The 18,971-nt window shown below is 42.1% G+C and overlaps 1 protein-coding gene across 7 annotated transcripts in view; it reads left to right on the top strand.

Moving 5' to 3' along the window:
* Nucleotides 1-8,598: 8,598 nt before the first annotated feature.
* LOC142374078 (caskin-2-like) overlaps nt 8,599-18,971 on the top strand; it is a 75,116-nt gene continuing 64,743 nt past the window's right edge. For 6 of the 7 annotated variants that reach the window (XM_075457595.1, XM_075457594.1, XM_075457592.1 and 3 more), the window contains exons 1-2: nt 8,599-8,671; nt 15,307-15,750. In XM_075457595.1, coding sequence (XP_075313710.1) covers nt 15,657-15,750 — 94 coding nt within the window. In that variant the 5' untranslated portion in view covers nt 8,599-8,671; nt 15,307-15,656. Of the gene's footprint in view, nt 8,672-15,306; nt 15,751-18,971 lie in introns of those variants that run through there. The other variant, XM_075457590.1, reaches the window with a different exon arrangement.

Genomic DNA, 18,971 nt, shown 5'->3' with positions numbered 1-18,971 from the left:
AATACGAAAATGTTCTTGCATGAGGCCCATTGTCTTTTGACGACATATCATTATCAATATCAAATATAACACCCAGTCTTTGAAAACCAAGTCCTCCTCATTGGTGTGGTAGCTTCGCAACAAAAAGCTTCCTGGTTCAACTCTAATCTGTAGCATTTCAATGTGAAGTTTGCATATTCCAGCAGATTTTCTCCAGATACTCTGCTGTCCTCCCCAGTCCAAACATGTGTCTAAATTTAACATAGGGGTTTGCATGCATGTTTGTTTGTGTTGGCCCTGCAAAATGAGCTTCTTCAACTTTGAATGATAACGAAAATGACATGATATATATAAAATGATATATATAGCCTATATAACATTGTGTAAATTAATTAATTGATGACTGAATGAATAACCCGAGAACTGAGGAGACCAGTTGCTGGACCTTTGGGAGAAAGATGCTGTCCCACTCTTTTCTGATGTAGGATTCTTGCTGCTCCACAGTTCTGGTTCTTCTTTGTTGTATTTTGTGTTCCATGATGCATCAAAAGTTTTCACCCAAACTCTTCCACTACCAATCCACGTTGTTGTAATAGATGCGGTATGTGGTTTAGCATCGTCTTGCTGAAATGTGCAAGGCCTTCTCTGAAGAAGAGGCAATCTGGATGAGCTCATATGTTGTTCTGAAACCAGTATATACTGTTTCACTTTGCCATAGACCATTTTAAATTAATTTAACTGTTTAGGATCATGTTCACATGTGGCTTCTTCTTTGCATGATGTGGAAGACACAGTGAAATGTGTTAACAGACAAAGATTTCTGGAAATATGTTCCTGAGCCTATGCAGTGATTTCCACGACACTAACGCCTGTTTTTAATACAGTGCTACCTGAAGGCCGGAAGAGCAGAGTGATTTGTAATAATATTTTTAGCCATGTCCCTCACACACAGAGTGCCTCCAGATTCTCAGAATCTTTTGATGATATTTTGAAATATATCATTTATTCTGAAATGATTTCACAATTTGTAGATGCGGTTTGTAGCAGATTGTCGATCCTCTGCCCATGTTTACTTCTGAGAGACTCTATCTCTCAACGGTGCTCTTTTAAAGTCCATTCATGCTAGTGGCTTGTTGCCGTTTAACCTAATTAGTTGCAGTTATTGCAGTTGCAGTTGCAGTAGTTATTTTTAGTACCACTTATTTTTCCAGCCTTTTGTTGCCCCGTCCCAAAAAAATGTTTTGCTCATATTTAATATGAGTTCACTTTTCATGGAGTGGTAACATGTTTCACTCTGTACTATTGTAATAAAAGAGGTTTAATCTTTTTCCCCTGTTGGGGGCAGCTTGGATGGGCCTGAGTGATGGTGGGTCTCAGGCCCGGGATGCTGCGACTGTCGTGACTGCGTGTGTTTTGTTTTTTTTTATTTGTAGGGGCCCTCTGGGGTGGGGTGGGTGGGTGCCTTCTGGGTGCACAGTAGCTCGCCGAATACAGTCGCTGCAGGCCCCGGACCTGGTGGACATCAGGCCTTCCTGCCCTGTGGCAGGTACCAGGAAAGGGGGGTTCCTATAGCCTCTCTCCCCCGGTCTTCCCCATACCCCTCTCCCTTCTGGCTCCTGTACACAGCACACACTCACACACGTAGGGTTTTGGTGGCGTGTGTGTTCTGTGGGGTGTAGTGGATGGATCCCCTTTGTGGCACTCTGCAGCTCTCCGCCCCTGTTTTAATTATACCTTTGGCATTACTACTTATTAGACAAACACATTTGGTCTTGGGGGGGTGTAAGCTCTGAGTGGTATCTAGTGGGCGGGGCTCTTTGGGTATGTAGGCGGCCCGGAGGGCCGCGCTCCCAGTTCTACAAGGTTGTCTGCCTGTAGCGGCTGGATACGCAAGGTAGGAGGCTTGAGGCAGAGGTAGTGATGAACCAACCGGGTGTTTTATTCACCAACATTTACATCAGACTGTAAAAATTGGCTTTGTTCTTAGACATTATAAATTAAATAAGTCTCAGTACTTTTCCATTATGACCTAAAGTGATCCAGGAGTAGAAAGACAAAACAATTAGGAAAACCTGGGAAAGCAAGGGCAGATTCACACACACATATTGTTTTGGGCTGATCCAGAGAATATGACGAAGCATGTTGAACCTACTCATGTCCAATCATACTCGGTCGAGTGTGAGTCCAACCTATGAGGCTATAAATACAAATGATACCCGGAAATCGAGGCGCAGTCTGACAGACTTCCTGCGGGAACTCTTTCCCACTGAGCCCAGCGCTGATATGCTTTGACGTGTGACTACAAATAAAGACTTCATTTTCGCTTGAATTACTCCGGTCCGTTCTTGAGCTTCCAACTAAAAGAACCGAATCTAACAAGACATAGACTTTAACGTGGACCAGAAGCACTGCGGTCCTAGCAGCATTAGTAGCAACAGGAACAACTCTCTCGTGTGGTACAACTGGCAGCCTTATATACTACTCTGGTTCTACCAACCAAACCCCTTGGGGATTCTACTCCTCCCATTACACATCCCCATGACAACAACACACAAAAATCTTAAAATACATTTACCCCCTATTATAAAATCAATCAATTATACTTCCTAGCACGTCTAAACAATAGTACCAAATCTACAAAAGACTTCCCCTAACTGATTCTGGTGCACTTCCGCCTACACCAATCAGCACATGGTATGACCCGGAACCTTCAAATGCTGCAGACTGAATGTAGGGACTCTTTTGCCCGAGCACCCTGGAGAGGAGACATAGGTGAGTGACTTTACACACATATTTCATTTACCAGACAGCATAGTCACCTCACAGTTTATCACATCCTTTAGCTACATGTATCCTTATCACAGAGCATTTCAGGCTACTAACTAACTGGATGTTTCCCTTTACAGGCCTGGTCCCCCCCCCCTCCCTCATTCCCTGCTGAGGGCAACACAGGACCCGCACACCCACACGTCGTCAATACACACATTCAACAAAACATTTGACAATTTGTTTGGGCCTCATTATTAAACATACTACTCATGTGACCTCAAAGACCAAAAGTCAGTAATGAAGATTACCTTCATTACACTGCCCCTCAATTTTAATTGCTCACTATTAGAAAGGGGCATGCGCTGGCCCACTGCGCTTGGCTGTCTGGGGCGCCTGGCCCTCTCGGGTGTTGGGCGGGGCCTCTGCGGGGGGGTTTGGTGGCGCTCGGGCTCGCAGGGACTGGTTCCGGCGCACGGCCTATGTCTGGGTGGCTGGGGCCTGACGGGGCTGGTAGGCTGCCACCTCGGGTCACCGGGGGGCCTCTGCCCTCTGCTTGTGGAGGCTCTGTCTGGGGACTTCCTCTACTGTCTTCTGGGTGGATGCGTGGTTGTCCTTACGGTGGCCTTCTCGGGTTCTGTGCTCCTTGGGGGCTGTTGGTGGCCTGGGTCTGGGGGCCCTCTTGGCCTGCTCCTGATTGCTGGGGGGTGTGTGGATTGTGGCCCTATACACTGATATTTAAGCATTATGTGGGACCATCTATGTGTATTGCATGTTCACACACACACACACACACACACACACACACACACACACACACTCATTAGCCCAGTTGCATGCTCGCTAAGCAGTTGTTGTGTTGTCCTGTGGTTTGAGGTAATCTGTATCCACAGTTGTTTTGTATGTGATTGGTGCTACCTGTGCCTTTTTTTTGTTTGTTTGTGTTTGTTTGTTTTTTCTCTGCTTGTCTGCTTACAGGTGCTCGTGGTTTTAAGGCTGGATTCCCCACAGAGGCTGGATTTTTCACGTGGATTGTCTTCTGTTTTGTTTTTACAGGTGTAGCAGCTGATTGTCTGATTTTTCATTGTTTTCTCTGATTGTTTCTTTCGATTTCCGGTCTGTTTCTTTTTCTTTGCTCTTCCTCTTTCCCTGTCCCCCGGTCAGGTTCAGCACAATTAAATGTTAAGTATTGTAACAAAAATAAATAAATAAGCAGCTGTTGAGCATCAAGAGGTTTAGGAGATTTCCAACAGATTGTAATGATTCTGCTTTTATTTACATATTACACAACAGAATATTATACAACATTTAGTTGATAATTAATCTAAAGGGACTTTTCCTTTTGGAGCTCAGTCTTACTGATCACAACATTCTATTACAGAGACTTCAACATGTTATTGAGATTAAAGAAGCTGCATTAGGCTAGTTTAAGTCATATTTATCTGAAAGATTCCAGTTTGTTCTTGTAAACATAGAAACATAGGTTCTGTGCTTGGACCAATTATTTTCCCTTTATACATGCTTCCATTGGCTAACAATATTAGACAACATAACATACATTTCCATTGCTATGCTGATGATACTCATCTGTACTCATCTATGAATTCAGATGAACCCAATAGGTTGGTCAGACTACAAGAATGTCTTGAAGACATAAAGACCTGGATGACTGAGAACTTCCTGCTTCTACATTAGACTAAACTGAAGTTGTTGTCTAGCTATATAGTTACTCTAGATGGCATTTCCTTGGCTTCTAGTACTTCAGAGAAGAACCTTGGAGTCAATTTTAACAGAATTTATCATTTGACTCGCATATAAAACAGGTTTCTAGGACTGCCTTCTTTCATCTTCGTAATATTGTTAAAATCAGGAACATCTTGTCTCAGAGTGATGCAGAAAAACTAGTCCATGCATTTGTTACTTCAAGATTGGATTACTGTAATTCTTTATTATTGGGCTGTCCCACATATTCTCTGAAAAGCCTTCAGTTGATCCAAAATGCTGCAGCCAGAGTTCTGATAAGAACTAACAGGAGAGATCATATTTCTCCAGTTTTAGCTTCTCTTCATTGGCTCCCTGTTAAATTCAGAATAGAATTTAAGATTCTTCTCCTTACAAATAAAGCTCTTAAAGGCGGGGTAGGGGATCTTTTTCTGGAACATTTTTTTACATATTGCTTGAAATACTCTTCACACCCCCATTGCAACCAATTAATTAAAAGTTTTGACACAAATATGAAAAGTTTTAGTGGCCTCTTGAACGTACAATCTAGGAAAAACAGTATCCAATCATTGTGAACGGACCGTTCACAATGATTGGATACTGATGCCGTCTATCAAACTGCAATCTGCTCCTCCCTCCCCCTCCTTCTCCCTTTGCGCGTACCCTGCTCCGTGAACGTCCAGAAGCTTGGCAGGAAGCTAAACTAGAGCCAGCTTGGCTAGCACCTAGCATTATTAAACGTATAGTTAGCATATACTAAATACTAAATACGGCAACGATCGATGCTTGCTGTCAGAACAGCGCTCGTGCACCTTCGTGCGCGTTCATGTACTCTAGAGGCGTGCCTTCGGGGGGAAAGTGGAGAAAAGGGTTGGGACTTTTTACCGGTGTATTTTCAAAATGCAGCTTCGCTGGACTCAAAATCCAGGATCTCCTACTCTACCTTTAATGACCGAGCTCCATCATATCTTAAAGATTTCATGATAAGATATTTTCCCAACAGAGCACTTCGCTCTCAGACTGCAGGTTTACTTGAGGTTCCCAGAGTTTCTAAAAGTAGAATGGGAGGCAGAGCCTTCAGTTATCAGGCTCCTCTCTGTGGAACCAGCTGCCAGTAAATGTCCGGGAAGCAGACGTTAAGATTGGGCTTAAAACTTTCCTTTTTTAATAAAGCTTATAGTTTGGGATGCTATAGCAATATTTGGCATTATTGTTGTCATTAACTTGTGTTTTCCTGTTCCAACAGGTATCCTTTGAGTGGTGTTACGGTGTTTGTGCTTTTCTGTCTTCTCAAACCACAGCTGTTCGAGGCGGATGGCCACCCTTCCTGGTTCTGGTTCTGCCAGAGGTTTCTTCCTGTTAAAAAGGAATCGTTTCTCTCCACAGTCGCCTCAGGCACGCTCAGGACGGGAGATTGGACTGAAGACAAGTTGGTTTGCAACGGTGCAATCTGTTGGTTTCCTTAGCTTGGAAATTGTTTTTGAATTGGCTCCATAGGAATGAATTGAACTCCTTTTGAATTTGATTATTGGATTCAACATGATGACAAATTCATTTGTATGGCTGTACATTTGCAGTGCACACAGAGATTTATTTTGATCACAACGGTGTTAAATCCCAAAACTGTAGGGAAAGCCAAAGGGCAACAAATTAGCCAAATTCTCTTGGGCTACTTTAGACGAGCGTATTAAAAGTGCTTTCATGGATGATAACATTTAAAAAACTATTGAATTATAAACAAGGTAAACATCGTTAATCGATATTGAAAGTTCTGTCCCCGTAATGATGTCAGCAATCTTTACAGCAATCTGTAAAAATCTTCATACTCTGAACGTGGGGCAAGGCTAGGGTATTTTTAGTGGTGCCAAGGCACCACCGGGAGATAGCTCAGCACCCCTGGCTCAGCACATATTTAAAATATTATATTATGCAAAAACAAATTTTTTTTTGCTCAAGGATACATTATTTTAGTGACCATTTTATTTATTTTCTAGCATTTGTTTTTGTTTTAACTCTTTACTCCCAAAATAAATTCAATATTTGTCTCAGGCTCTCCGTTATCCCTGTCAAGCCGCAGTCTTTTGAAATGAAGAGGTCAAAATTGAATGTTGTAGGGGAAAACACTACTCAAAGCAAAACTATGGCTCCAAAATTTATAAATGTTCTAGTTCGCTTCAATTAGTGAGAAATATTGTGCCTCTGTGAGCACTGGGGGCTGGGCACCCCGAAAGACCAGATCCTAAAATCGCCCCTGCTCTGAACAGAACTACCTTCATTTTTTTAATGATAAACGATCTGCCATATCTCAGAGAGATCAGCCAAAAATCAAAAAGTGATGACTGCACTGGTCTGTCTTGTGCAGTGATCCAGTTGGCAATAATTTTGTTACCTCTGTCTCACATGAAATTGTGAAATAGGATGTTTGCCTGTGTTCAATATGTTGTTAGTTTCACAATCCAGGCTCTGAAACTCTGAAAACAAACCTGGATGGTGACTTCGGAGAGAGTTCCCAGAAACGTTGATGGGTAATAGGAACATCGTTGAATGAACAATAGCCTGAAAACGTTTTGACACATTATTTATTTATTTCCAAATTTCTAATAATATAAATAACGGCCATGTGTTGGATTATTAACAACAGTTTCGTATACCAGCCGGCAGATGTCGCTGACACATAAGTGCTCTGCCAGTGAAGTCTTCTTTGGCGTGTGCAGGACTGCAGGTTAGTCCACAGATCTCCCAAAAACTACTCAGAGATGGATTTAATTCAAATCCATGAGACAGACACAGTCTTTTTTTCTGTTCCCATCACAATGTCATGGACATTTGATTGTGTCAACAAAATCAGTTACATTTAAGCCCCCCACTGGATAAAAACTGATTGCGTTTATTAAAATGAAAAAAAAAAAAAAAAACACTAAACTCTTTCTTCGGTGTTTACTATGTCTGCTTCTAGTTTCTCCGTTCTTAAGGGACGGGCTGAAGTCAAATCACCTCTTTAGAGTCTGAAGAACCAGAGTGGCGTAGAACCACCTGAGAACCCGCCGAAGTCATTAAATATATCCTTCAAAATAAAAGCACACGTATCTGGAGCTACTAGATGTTATTACTCAGTTGTTTAAGAAATTCACGTAAAAATGTATCTTTATCAAATCAAATCAAATCAAATTTATTTATATAGCACATTTCATGTACAAACAAATCAAAGTGCTTTACATAAAATAAAAGCATTGCAGCAGGGAGTGGAAGAAGCATTAAAATACATAAAAGAATATAAAGAGAAACAAATAAAATAATTTAAATGAATTTAAAAACAAGCAACAGTATAGATAAGTTCAAAGATAGCGTGCAGATTTCATGCATAGACACATGAGAAAAGAAATGTTTTTAACCTGGATTTAAAAATGTCTCCATTTAGTGAAAGTTTAATCTCCACTGGCAGTTTGTTCCACTTGTTTGCAGCATAACAGCTAAATGCTGCTTCTCCATGTTTAGTCTGGACTCTGGACTGGACCAGCTGACCTGAGTCCTTGGATCTAAGAGCTCTGCTGGCTTTATATTCTCTGAACATATCACAGATGGATTTTGGGCCTAAACCGTTCTGGGATTTGTAAACCATCAGCTTTTAAAATATATTCTATGACTGACTGGAAGCCAGAGTAAATATTTTAAAACTGGTGTGATGTGTTCAGATCTCTTAGCCCGGGTTAAAACTCTAGCAGCAGCGTTCTGGATGAGCTGCAGATGTTTAATGCTCTTTTTGGGAAGTCCAGTTAAAAGACCATTACCGTAATCGAGTCTACTGGAGATGAATGCATGGATGAGTTTCTCCTGGTCTTTTTGGGAGAGGAAACCTTTCATTCTGTTGATGTTTCTGATAAAAAGCTGCCTTGGTGACAGCTTTGATGTGGCTGCTGAAAGTCAGATCTGAGTCTAGATCTTAATTTAAATAATCTGCTGATGCTAAGTGCCAAAGTATGTCAAACCCGCATGGAATTAATTAAACAAGCAAACTTTGGTTATTCATGGGAAGACCAAATCAGCACCATTATTTCGGAAGTACATACCGGAAGTAGTGTAAATCTAAGCGTCTAAGCATCTAACTTGACGTCGTGTCGTCCGTCTCGTGCGGCTCAGCCAGCTCTCATCCCTCAGCCACTCCGCTGTGAACCACTACAACCCCGCTGTTGACAGTCTAGATCAGGTGAGAACTCTCCTCTGTTTATTCTGAAGAAGCTAACTGAAACCACCTTCAGCTTTGAGAAATAGCGCCACGTTATAGATGGAAAGGCGCTTGTATTTGGACTTTGCGTTTTCCGGCTGTTGGAAAATCCCGACAGTTAAAACTGACAAGTTGGTAAACACTTAGAGGCTAAACGTACACACCATTTACAAGGCAAGGCACGGCGAAGAACCCCCATACGTGCGTTCAGACGTCTGATTTAAATGCAAACTGATAACTTTAAGCGAGATATATCTCGTTGAGCTGTTATTTCAGACTGTGGACATTTGAGTCGCTTTATTTCGGTGTTGCATCAATAAATTTCACGCGTGCTTCGGCGTTTTTCGGCGGAAGATGACGATAGATAATAAGATAATCCTAGGTACTGTTTTCAGTTTTAAACCATTGAGATGATTCAATTTAGTTCCAGAATTTTCAACACGATGTATGCCGATTTCATTCGGAACAGTAAGAGTTCCTTGACACTCTAAGAACGTGTAAATGAGATTTTAACTTTTTTATTTTCGGGGCAAAGCTGGATTAACTTGTCAGAGTTGATGATGGGGTTTGGTCCGAAATGGTCCGCACGTGACTGAGCGGAGGGAAACTAGTCTCACACAGACACACACTATGTCGGTAAAAGTCCATTTTGATGGACTCGAATAAAACTTTACACAAATGAAAACATTTGCAAAAAAAATCAGAGTGCTACTTGAATGTAACGGCACACAGAACCTGATTTTTTTTTTTTTTTTTTTTTTTTGTAAGAGCCTTACAACAGTGACTGAAGTATTTATCACCTGTCAGAGCAGTCCCATTGAACCCCCTTTTGCATCCACTGACATTTGGGCTGACAAGCCAAATCAGGACCCATTGTTTACACTGTGGCTCACTCTAGCAGGAGCTGGGCAGTTGTTTACTGCCTGGCTAGTTTTAGATCATGTGTAAGTGCAAAGACATGCATCTGCTGCTGGGCTGCACTGCTGCATGGCTCACACAATAAGCTAGTCATGCTTTTTTTTTCTTTTCATATTTTAATACATGTTGTTTTTCAAATTATTGATTCATTCAACCCTTATTTAGCCAAGAGGCCTTTTATTTTTTTTATCTTTTATTTTTTATTATTATTTTATGTATTTTTTTTTTATTTATTTATTTATTTTAATGATTTTATTGCCTTGTGATTTTATGTAGCTGTGAAGCACTTTGAATTGCCTTGTGTACGAATTGTGCTCTATAAATAAAATAGCCTTGCCGTGCCTTGAGAGTTAAGTTCTGCCCCCCCCAGTCTCCTGGCCAGAACCGGAGGCAGTGCTCCCCTTGTCTCACAGTTTCCTTTCTCAAACTGCATTTTTTTTTTTTATCAGTCACAGACAAAACTTGTCTTCTAATTTGTGGAGACATGGCAAAGTGATAAAGGCTGTCTGATACTGCGTCAGCGGTGGACAAACCCATTTGCACTGTTTTTATGCCTCTCTGAGAACTCTTTGATTGTTTCGTTTGGCTCTTACTTGTGTTGTATCTGCAACTGGGATTTTATTCAAAGTGGTTCTAAAGCAGGTATAGATTAGTTTGCCACCAAAAAACACAAGCTGGCAGTATGCCTGACGGTGCTCGACTGAGAAGATGCTTCCTCAACATTGTTATCAGTTGACCAAAACCTTATTCCGATACGGGAAGAGTAACAGATTAGCTTCTGGCTCCTGAGGGACCAGGCTTCCTGTTCCAGAAAAAAACAAACAAAAGTTGGGTTAAGTTGAGGTCTCATGTCTGTTACTGACAGAAATTATATACTCAGAGCTTTTTGTTAATTGCTCATAACTGGAAAACACAAAGATTTTGTTTCCCGGGTATTAAATGGATTGATTTGTTGTTGTTTTTTCCCTCTATTTTCTTGTGGAGCTGCAACGATTATTTGATTATTTTGATAATCAGTTGCTTCCTGTCATCACTTTGTGAGTAAAAAAACAAACATGTTCTGGGTTAAAATTCATCAGATCTAATAACTTCTGCTGTGCAAAATTAAAATAAAACTCGTCAACTGTGTAGTTAAACAAAGAAGATTAATGGGCAAATTAGCAATAATAAAATATTTCCCAGTCATTTTGAGACGTTTGGTCGTACAGAAGAGGCTGTTTAAAGTTCACAACAGACTCTGAGAATAAGGAAGTTTGATGGAAGTTTGAGGAAGTTTTTCTTGACTTTTCTGATTTAAAAAAGAAAAAAAAGAGAAAGCGTTCTGATGCTTGAAAGTGGTCAGAACCGTGAGAGTTATTTATAAAGCCAAACAGATTGCACGTAGAAATAAGGTTAATCACATTCCGAATGCAGAGCAGATCATCTCTTCTTGTTTTCAGGGCTGTTCAAAGTAAAGAACTTTGACTGCAATTAAACAGAAACGGGTGTGTTTCCATCCACCATTTCTCATGCTTTTCACATTTTCAAATTATGCATGAAAAGCCATCTCTGCGTAACCCGATTAGTTCAGTTAAAGTTAGTCTGAGATGTAACGTTTGGCATGCTGCCGAAAGCAAAATGAAGTGGAACGGAAACAGAGAATGCTCTTGTTAACCCCACAGACTTTACATGAAGAGGCGACCTCGGCTCAGGTGATCAAGTCTTCGGCGTCTTCCAGTCGGAATGTCTGCACTTTGGGCTCTGTCCTATCCACATGCTGACACAAGTGACCCTGGACAAAACACTGAACCCCAGTAACCCCACTGTTCCCAGTATATGAATTGGTGTGGGATTATAGAGAAGAATTACCAAATACAGTAGAGTGCCTATGTGGACTAAAAAGTGCTTGATGGGTTTTGGGTTGGTAGGCTGAATGAGAAGGGCATAGTGCAGCAATTTGTAGACCCTATAAGTTTAAAGGCGCTGAAGGTGTTAACCAAATGAGGATAATTCTTTCTTAGCTAAACCATTGTTTCAGTTTTTATTTCAAATATAAAACCTCCTTTTATTTAAAAAAGGAAAAACTCAAACTTATTTGCAGTTGGATAGGTCCTGACAACAGCTTTACGTTACTTTTGTGAATCTGGTCGGTGGAGGAAGATGTTTCCATCAAGGTGGAGGCACCACATCAGTTCCTGAACGGATGAGCCCTTTATGACGTCACCCATTAGTTTGAGACTGCTGTTTTGAGGCCTTGGCTGTCATTAGCCGCTTTCGTACTGTAGGAACCTTTGGCAGTTCTAATAACCTTTTAATCCGCGTGGCCATTTTCTCCCGTGTTCGGACATACAGGAACTCGGGGCTATCTCCCTTAGTTCTTATAACCATTTCAGCTCCTTCTCCGAGGTCGGGTCTTTTCATGGTTCTATAGGAACACATCTGACGGAGGTGTGTGGTGGTCGGTAGCTACGCCCCATGTCATGCTATCGCGGCTGAAATGTTTCATCATACCACACAGACAGAACCGGCGGGTGTTTAATACGTTAAACTTACACGACACGTTGTCTCCTTTGTCTGCAGCGCTCTGCTCTCCTTTCTTACTTCATGAAAAGTATCGTCTCCTGACTCTCTCTGTGAGCTCTTCCAGCCTCGATATTAGACGCCTGATGTGATCGTCCATGATTAATATCACCATCATGCAGACCATGAACACGGTGGCCTCCCCGCTCTCCATATTAGCTTCTTTGTGCTGTTTTTTCTTCTCTCCTTACTTTTACCGGTTTTGTTTTGTTTTGTTGTTGAATGTGGCGCTAAACGGCTAACGTAACACGTCACTGACGCAGACGGCTGCGCGCGGCGCAAAGTCCCGACCTGGTCCCGACTCATGTGCGAATGCAGACTGAAACAGTTCCGCTGGGGAAGGACAGTTATCAGAACGAAATTCGAGTAGGACAGTTCTGATAACTGGGTTCTTATAACTACTCTGTCCGAAAGTTGCTATTTACAGCAGATTTGTCCAGCTGTGAAAGTGTGCTTGTGAGTCTATCTAGCAGTCAGACCACAGTTCAACCATAATTAAAAAACACCAAAAAGAATGTGCTTTTTCTGATTGAGTAATTTGACTATTTAGGGAGTTCGCTTTCAGTAAGAAAAGCTAAGAAAGCTAACTCTTAAAGAGCTAACCCTCTCCAGGCTCTCATGCCTTGGAGCCTGGAGAGGGTTAGCTAAATGGAGAGGGTTGGAGAGTTTTAACCTAAATTAAGTCATCTGTTAGTTTAGCTTAGCATAACGTTTCAAGGAAATTTTGCCCCTCTATACAGGCAAACATACAAGTTAACATAGGAGCTTTAGAAGTGCTGATAGCTGATACTGTTTTTCTATAGAGAACTGGTCTAACTAAAACTACTGTATAGCCGCATTCAGACTGTAGGAATCTTTGGCAGTTCCTATAACCTTTTAAGGAACGGGGCCGTTTTTTCCCACATTCGCACATACAGGAACTCGGGACCATCGGCCTCAGTTCCTATAACCATTTCAGCTCCTTCTCCGAGGTCGGGTCTTTTCTGGGTTCTATAGGAACACATCTGACGGAGGTGTTTGGTGGTCGGTAGCTATGCCCCTTGTCATGCTGTCACGGCTGAAATGTTTCCTCATACGACACAGACAGAACCAGCGCGTGTTTAATAAGTTTAACTGACCACACGTTGTCTCCTTTGTCTGCGGCGCTCTGCTCTCCTTCCTTCATGAAACGAAAAAGTACGGCCTGCGCTCGATCCTTCGTCTCCTGACTCTCTCTGTGAGCTCTTCCAGCCTCGATGTTAGACGCCCGATGTGATCGTCCATGATTAATATCACCATCATGCAGACCATGAACACGGTGGCCTCCCCGCTCTCCATATTAGCTTCTTTGTGGTGTTTTCAGACAGTTATCAGAACGAAATTCGAGGAGGACCGTTCTTAGAACGGCTCTGTCCGAATGCGGCTATTGATCTCTGAGAAGCCTGAAGTGAACAGATTTTGACAACTGTGTGTTTCTTCGAAGACTCGGGGCCTCTGTAAACATTTTCTTAGGAATATCAGCACTTATGCAACCAACTTGAGAAAAAGCGCAGCACCCAGTGTCTTTTTAGAAAAAACACCCTGCTTTTTTGTTTGGCTGCTCTGAAAGCACAAAGTTAAGAGTCTTTTTAGAAAGGGACTGGTTTCATTATTGCAGAGAGTTGTCTATGTGAACACCCAGCGACCTTCTGTTGTATCGTGCTTTAAGACACATCCACAATGTTTCCTGATACATTTCAATTGTGTCTCATTTTCTGCATTAATGGAACCACCTTGAGATTTAGTTCTACCATCCTGGCTGTTAACAGTGAAATGAGGCCTGAATTCACAGTTGTTGTTGTTTTGTTTTTTTATCTTAACTTAAAAATTTTCACCATTTTTGGATGAAAGCTTATTTGTTGTATTTGTTTTCCTCCCACGACAATTAGATATTCACAGTGAAAAATGACTATGTATAAAAATAACTATATCAACTATAGAAAACTTGAAAAATGAAAAAGGTCATTCAGTCGGTTTACAATTTGTAAAACCTGCTTTTTAGAAGACGTACGGCATCACAGAACAATTAAAGAATAAATGGAAAGTGGCAAGCAATGCAAAATTTTGACGCTTAAAGGGGAACTCCGGGGCATTTGAAGCGCATTTCCATTGCTAGAGGTTGTCAAATACTGATAGTAGGACACAGACAGGTGCAAATCTGCGCTCCCTGTGTGGAGATCGCGCTGTTCGCGCAGCCTGTCATGCGAGGCTAATACGTGGTGGCTAGGGGCAAGCGCTAACCCTTCCACGTAAAACAACAACTTGCACACTGCAGAAACGTCACACCACTTTATAACCCATCCGACAATAAAGTCACAAGCCTTACCATCAAAACCAAATGCATGGTTCTCACATTACTGGCATGGGGACGTTACAAAACAACTTTATAAACAGCATGTAACTCACCGGTTAGTTGTACGCTCGCGCATGTGAAAGCCCAAAAGAGTCGATGGACGATAATCACATATACAAAACAATTATCTTCTCTAGAAAAATTGCGTTCAAGTATTTAAAACATTACAACAATACATGCCCAGTAATATTGTTGTAATGTTTTAAATACTTGAACACAATTTTTCTAGAGAAGATAATTGTTTTGTATATGGGATTATCGTCCATCGACTCTTTTGGGCTTTCACATGCGCGAGCCTACAACCAGCCGGTGAGTTCCATGCTGTTTATAAAGTTGTTTTGTAACGTCCCCATGCCAGTAATGTGAGAACCATGCATATGGTTTTGATGGTGAGGCTTGTGACTTTATTGTCGGATGGTTTATAAAGTGGTGTGACTTTTCTGCAGTGTGCAAGTTGTTGTTTTACGTAGAAGGTTTAGCTCTTGCCCCTTAGCCACCACGTATTAGCCTCGCATGACAGGCTGCGCGAACAGCGCGATCTCCACACAGGGAGCGCAGATTTGCACCTGTCTGTGTCCTACTGTCAGTATTTGACAACCTCTAGCAATGGGATTGCGCTTCAAATGCCCCGGAGTTCCCCTTTAACAGTTTTGGGTCTGGAAACAAGAGACGCAGAGTCGTATGGCAGTGATCTTTTCATTCACTGTGTTTCTAAGATGAACGACTCAAAAGAATTAATGTCTGTCTGTCTTTGTCATCTCTTCTGCAGTGTCATGGCTGGTTGGGCTGCTGCTGCCACCCGCATGCTGACAGAGGCAGACGATGAACATCCATTCAGTCCTGCAAGAAACTGAACCTACATTGCCGAGCAGTCGGGCAGCTATTGGAGATTATGAACCTTTGCAACAAGAGGAAGAATGTTTCCATGAACACTTTACCCGACTCTATTCTTCTCTAAATGCCGCTGAGCCTTCTATTCTCCAGCATCTTCTCATGGCTGGGATTCAGCAACCACCTGTTTATGTGCTGAGAAAAGTCTGCTGAAAGTCCTTGTGCTGAAAAAGCTCCTCTGTGAGTCACCTGCGAGCAGTTGGTGCGTCTGTTGTTACGTCTGTGATCATGGGGAAGGAACAGGATCTGCTGATGGCAGTGAAGAGTGGAGATCTTCTGCTGGCTCACAAGCTTCTCTCCAAAGTCAAGTGCAACAAAACAAGTGAGTACAGAGCTTCCAGAGGCTCGGAGAGTTGGGTTTTAAATGATGCTGCGTTTGTTTGGCCGTCAGGGCCTGGGAGTGTAATTGTTTCCAATGTAATGTCGAACTTTCGAAGCAGAGCTACAGCAATCGTCTGTTATTGCTTAGTTTCCCTACTTAGTGCCTACTCTGTGGAATAACCCCAGCATCAGGTTCAGCTGTTCACCATAGCCCCCTGCTGCAGACAGGTTGGGGACAATTTGAAACTAAGTGGATTCAGACTGTGGCACAACACGAGCTAATCTGCTAAATACAAAGCCCTGCAGCGCCTGCGTCTTGCTGTGTGGGTTTTAAGGCGCTTTATTCTCCTTTCAGTTTGTTATCTGCATAGATTCCAAGTCAGGCAGCAAGCTTGCTCACTTTACATTAGCATTGTTGCATATGACAGAGTTCGCCCTTATCCAAACCCGGGGAAAGTTTAGGGCTCCAGGCTGTGAAGTTGGAGCTGCCGTTCTTCGAGGCACTATCTGCTCCGGGCTTTCATCAGGGTGGCTGGCTGCTCTGTGACAAGTGCTGGGAACAAAGCTGTGGCTGTCAGGAAAAAGCCTTTTACATTCTCTCCACTCTGCACAGGCAGCGATTACTGCTTGGCAGAGAATGTTAGAGTGTCAGTTCTGTCTGTTTGTGCGCTGCTGTGTACATCTGTGGCTGCCTGACTCACTGATAGAGGCAATGCAGCAGGGGAAAGACGGTGTTCTCTGCCGTGTTAGAAACTGATGTTGAGGTGCCCTGGAGCAAGGCACTGCATCTTGTTTTGAGGCTCAGGCTGCGTTAATGCTTACAAAAAATGGTGTGTGTCAGACTTTGTTTGATGCTTCTTTAGTGCAAAGAATATACACAGACCAGTCCAGCACATTTTGTTCAAAAGAAGAGCAGGTTGTTTGAAAAGGCAGGTGTGAGGGATATTAAAAGCATTGCAACGAAAGAAAAGCAACCATGTTGCTGCAGTTAAGACCCTGCAATTTGAACACAAGATGAAAAGTGTTTGCTGTGTAAAGTAGTAAGTTATTATCCGCCAGCTGTTTATGTTAAGCTACACAAAGCTCTTAAACTTTTATTTTGGTTGAAAATCAGTATTTCTGCCTGACAGCATTGAAATGTTGTTTCAGTCTGACTGGCATGATATCAGGAAAAGAATAAACTTTTTAAAGATGATTTGATGAGCAGGTTATTTGTTCAGCTACTAGTCGCTATGGTGATCGAGCAGGTTAAAACAGAGCCATTAGGATACTAGAAACTCTGTGTGTATGCTTAACATACCTCGCTGAACTACTGATCTTTGCTCTGTAGTATAAATAATCTCTAAAAAGTCGATTGTAACAGATGGATGGTCTGATTACGACAGTACTGATCAAAAATGTAGTCTGCATTGCCTTGAGAAAGTATTCATCAACAAAAAGAAAGTGTAAAGTGTGAAACATTTGCGAAAAGTTTTGAAACAAACATGAAATAGGATGACCAAAAAAACACAGCAAAACAAACATAAATAATCACTCAAAGTCAGTGCTGTGTCCTGTCTGTTGTAGTTTGTCTCTCACGCTGGACGGGTTCTGCTGCTGTGCGGCAGTCTTTGAGTCCTACAAATTCTCAATCTGATTGAGGACAGGACTTTGACGAGACCATTCCAAGATGTGTCAAGGTTTATCCTTAAATCACTCGCGGTGCTTTAGTTGCTCAGGGTCAGTGGCATGCTTAAAGATGAATCCTCATCCCAGCCAGAGTTGCAGGCTTAGTTTTTGTGGCACATCTTTTTTTTCCTTTTTCTTTCCTCCAGCACGCCAACAGCATTCAGCAATAATGCGGAAAAAATGCGCAAGAAAGTGTGGAACTGCTGCAGCAGCGGAGGGTAAAATGCGTTTGTCTGTGTGTTCCTTCTTCACGCCCTGCTGTCATATACACAAGCTGCTTTCAACACTGCTGCTCCTTGTGGACTCTTGCGCAGGTGTCAATGATGTGGTTGTTTGTCACCATGGTCAGAGTGTCTCATGTCTGACAGCAGCACAACAGGGCTCTGCAGATGACCTCCACTGTCTCCTATTTACAGAGCCCTGTCGATGAGGCCAGATTGATTGGTTTGTCGTGACCTGCTTTGGAAGGTTGGAGAACCAGCAAGCCAAAAAATAAGGTTGTGCAAAGTACGATGGCTGCATATTTACCCTAAAACCGTTGAATTGTTCCATCAGTTTAGTCATTAGAATTTAGTGTGTTTTTTACGCTACAGGTGTGCATAGAAATTCATGCCATGCTGCAACACTGAGCCCTGTAATGGGGGGAGAACAGTTTAACTAACCTTTTAAGAACTTTAAAATCAGTCGGTGATGAATCACAACAAGTTTTTATCACAGTTCTATTTTATCTGATTTATCATTCCACTCTGATTCAGATTGACCCACTCCTTCCTCAGCCTGGAGCTCCAAGTCTCTCTTCACCGACAGCTGGTCAATTAACTCATACTTTGTCTTTGTTCTGGCATTGTTAATTCTAGAAATTCCCTCTGTTGTTTGCTAATTTGCTGCTCGAAGTGTTTGCTTTCAGTCAGACTTGATAGCAAATGTAAAACGATTAAAGTAAAAATTAGTTTTATGGAAGGCTGCAGGGTGCACGCTCTTGTCTGTGATATAAACGATAATTGTGACTTTTTGGTCCCTTAAATTTCAACAGCAGAGTATTAGCATGGATCAGTAGATCCAAACGAGTTTCATGAACGAGGGGTTGAAATAAAACCAGAATGTGGACTCCAACCACAAAGGTCAGAAGCCACACAAGCAGCTTTTTCAGGACACGCTCACTCTGAGGTGCTCTCTGCTAAATGCTAATTTTAGCATGTTAACATACTCACTGGTGTTGCTAGATGACAGGACATGGTTCTAATCAGATTTCAGGGCAGTTTGTTTTGAAGTATTTCCAAAGGTTTCTTTTGAAAGATGTTCTTATTATCTTTTACAAAAGTGGTTCAAACTTACAACCGTTTCTTTTCTGTTTCGGCCGCTACAGCACTGGCTCCAGCACCTATAAACTGGTGCTTCATATATCACCACCTTTTGGGCCACTTACATCAGGGGCTGGGGGCGGGGCTACGGAGACCTGCAAGACTGGCTGAAATCTTTTGACTGCCGTGTATAAAATAAGAAAATAAAAAAATCCAGATCAAGGCTGGCACTGAGTCTTAAAGATGGGGTCTG

This window comes from Odontesthes bonariensis, chromosome 23 (assembly GCF_027942865.1).
Source record: "Odontesthes bonariensis isolate fOdoBon6 chromosome 23, fOdoBon6.hap1, whole genome shotgun sequence".
Classification (NCBI taxonomy): Eukaryota; Metazoa; Chordata; class Actinopteri; order Atheriniformes; family Atherinopsidae; genus Odontesthes; species Odontesthes bonariensis.
This window is presented reverse-complemented; position numbering and strand designations above follow the sequence as displayed.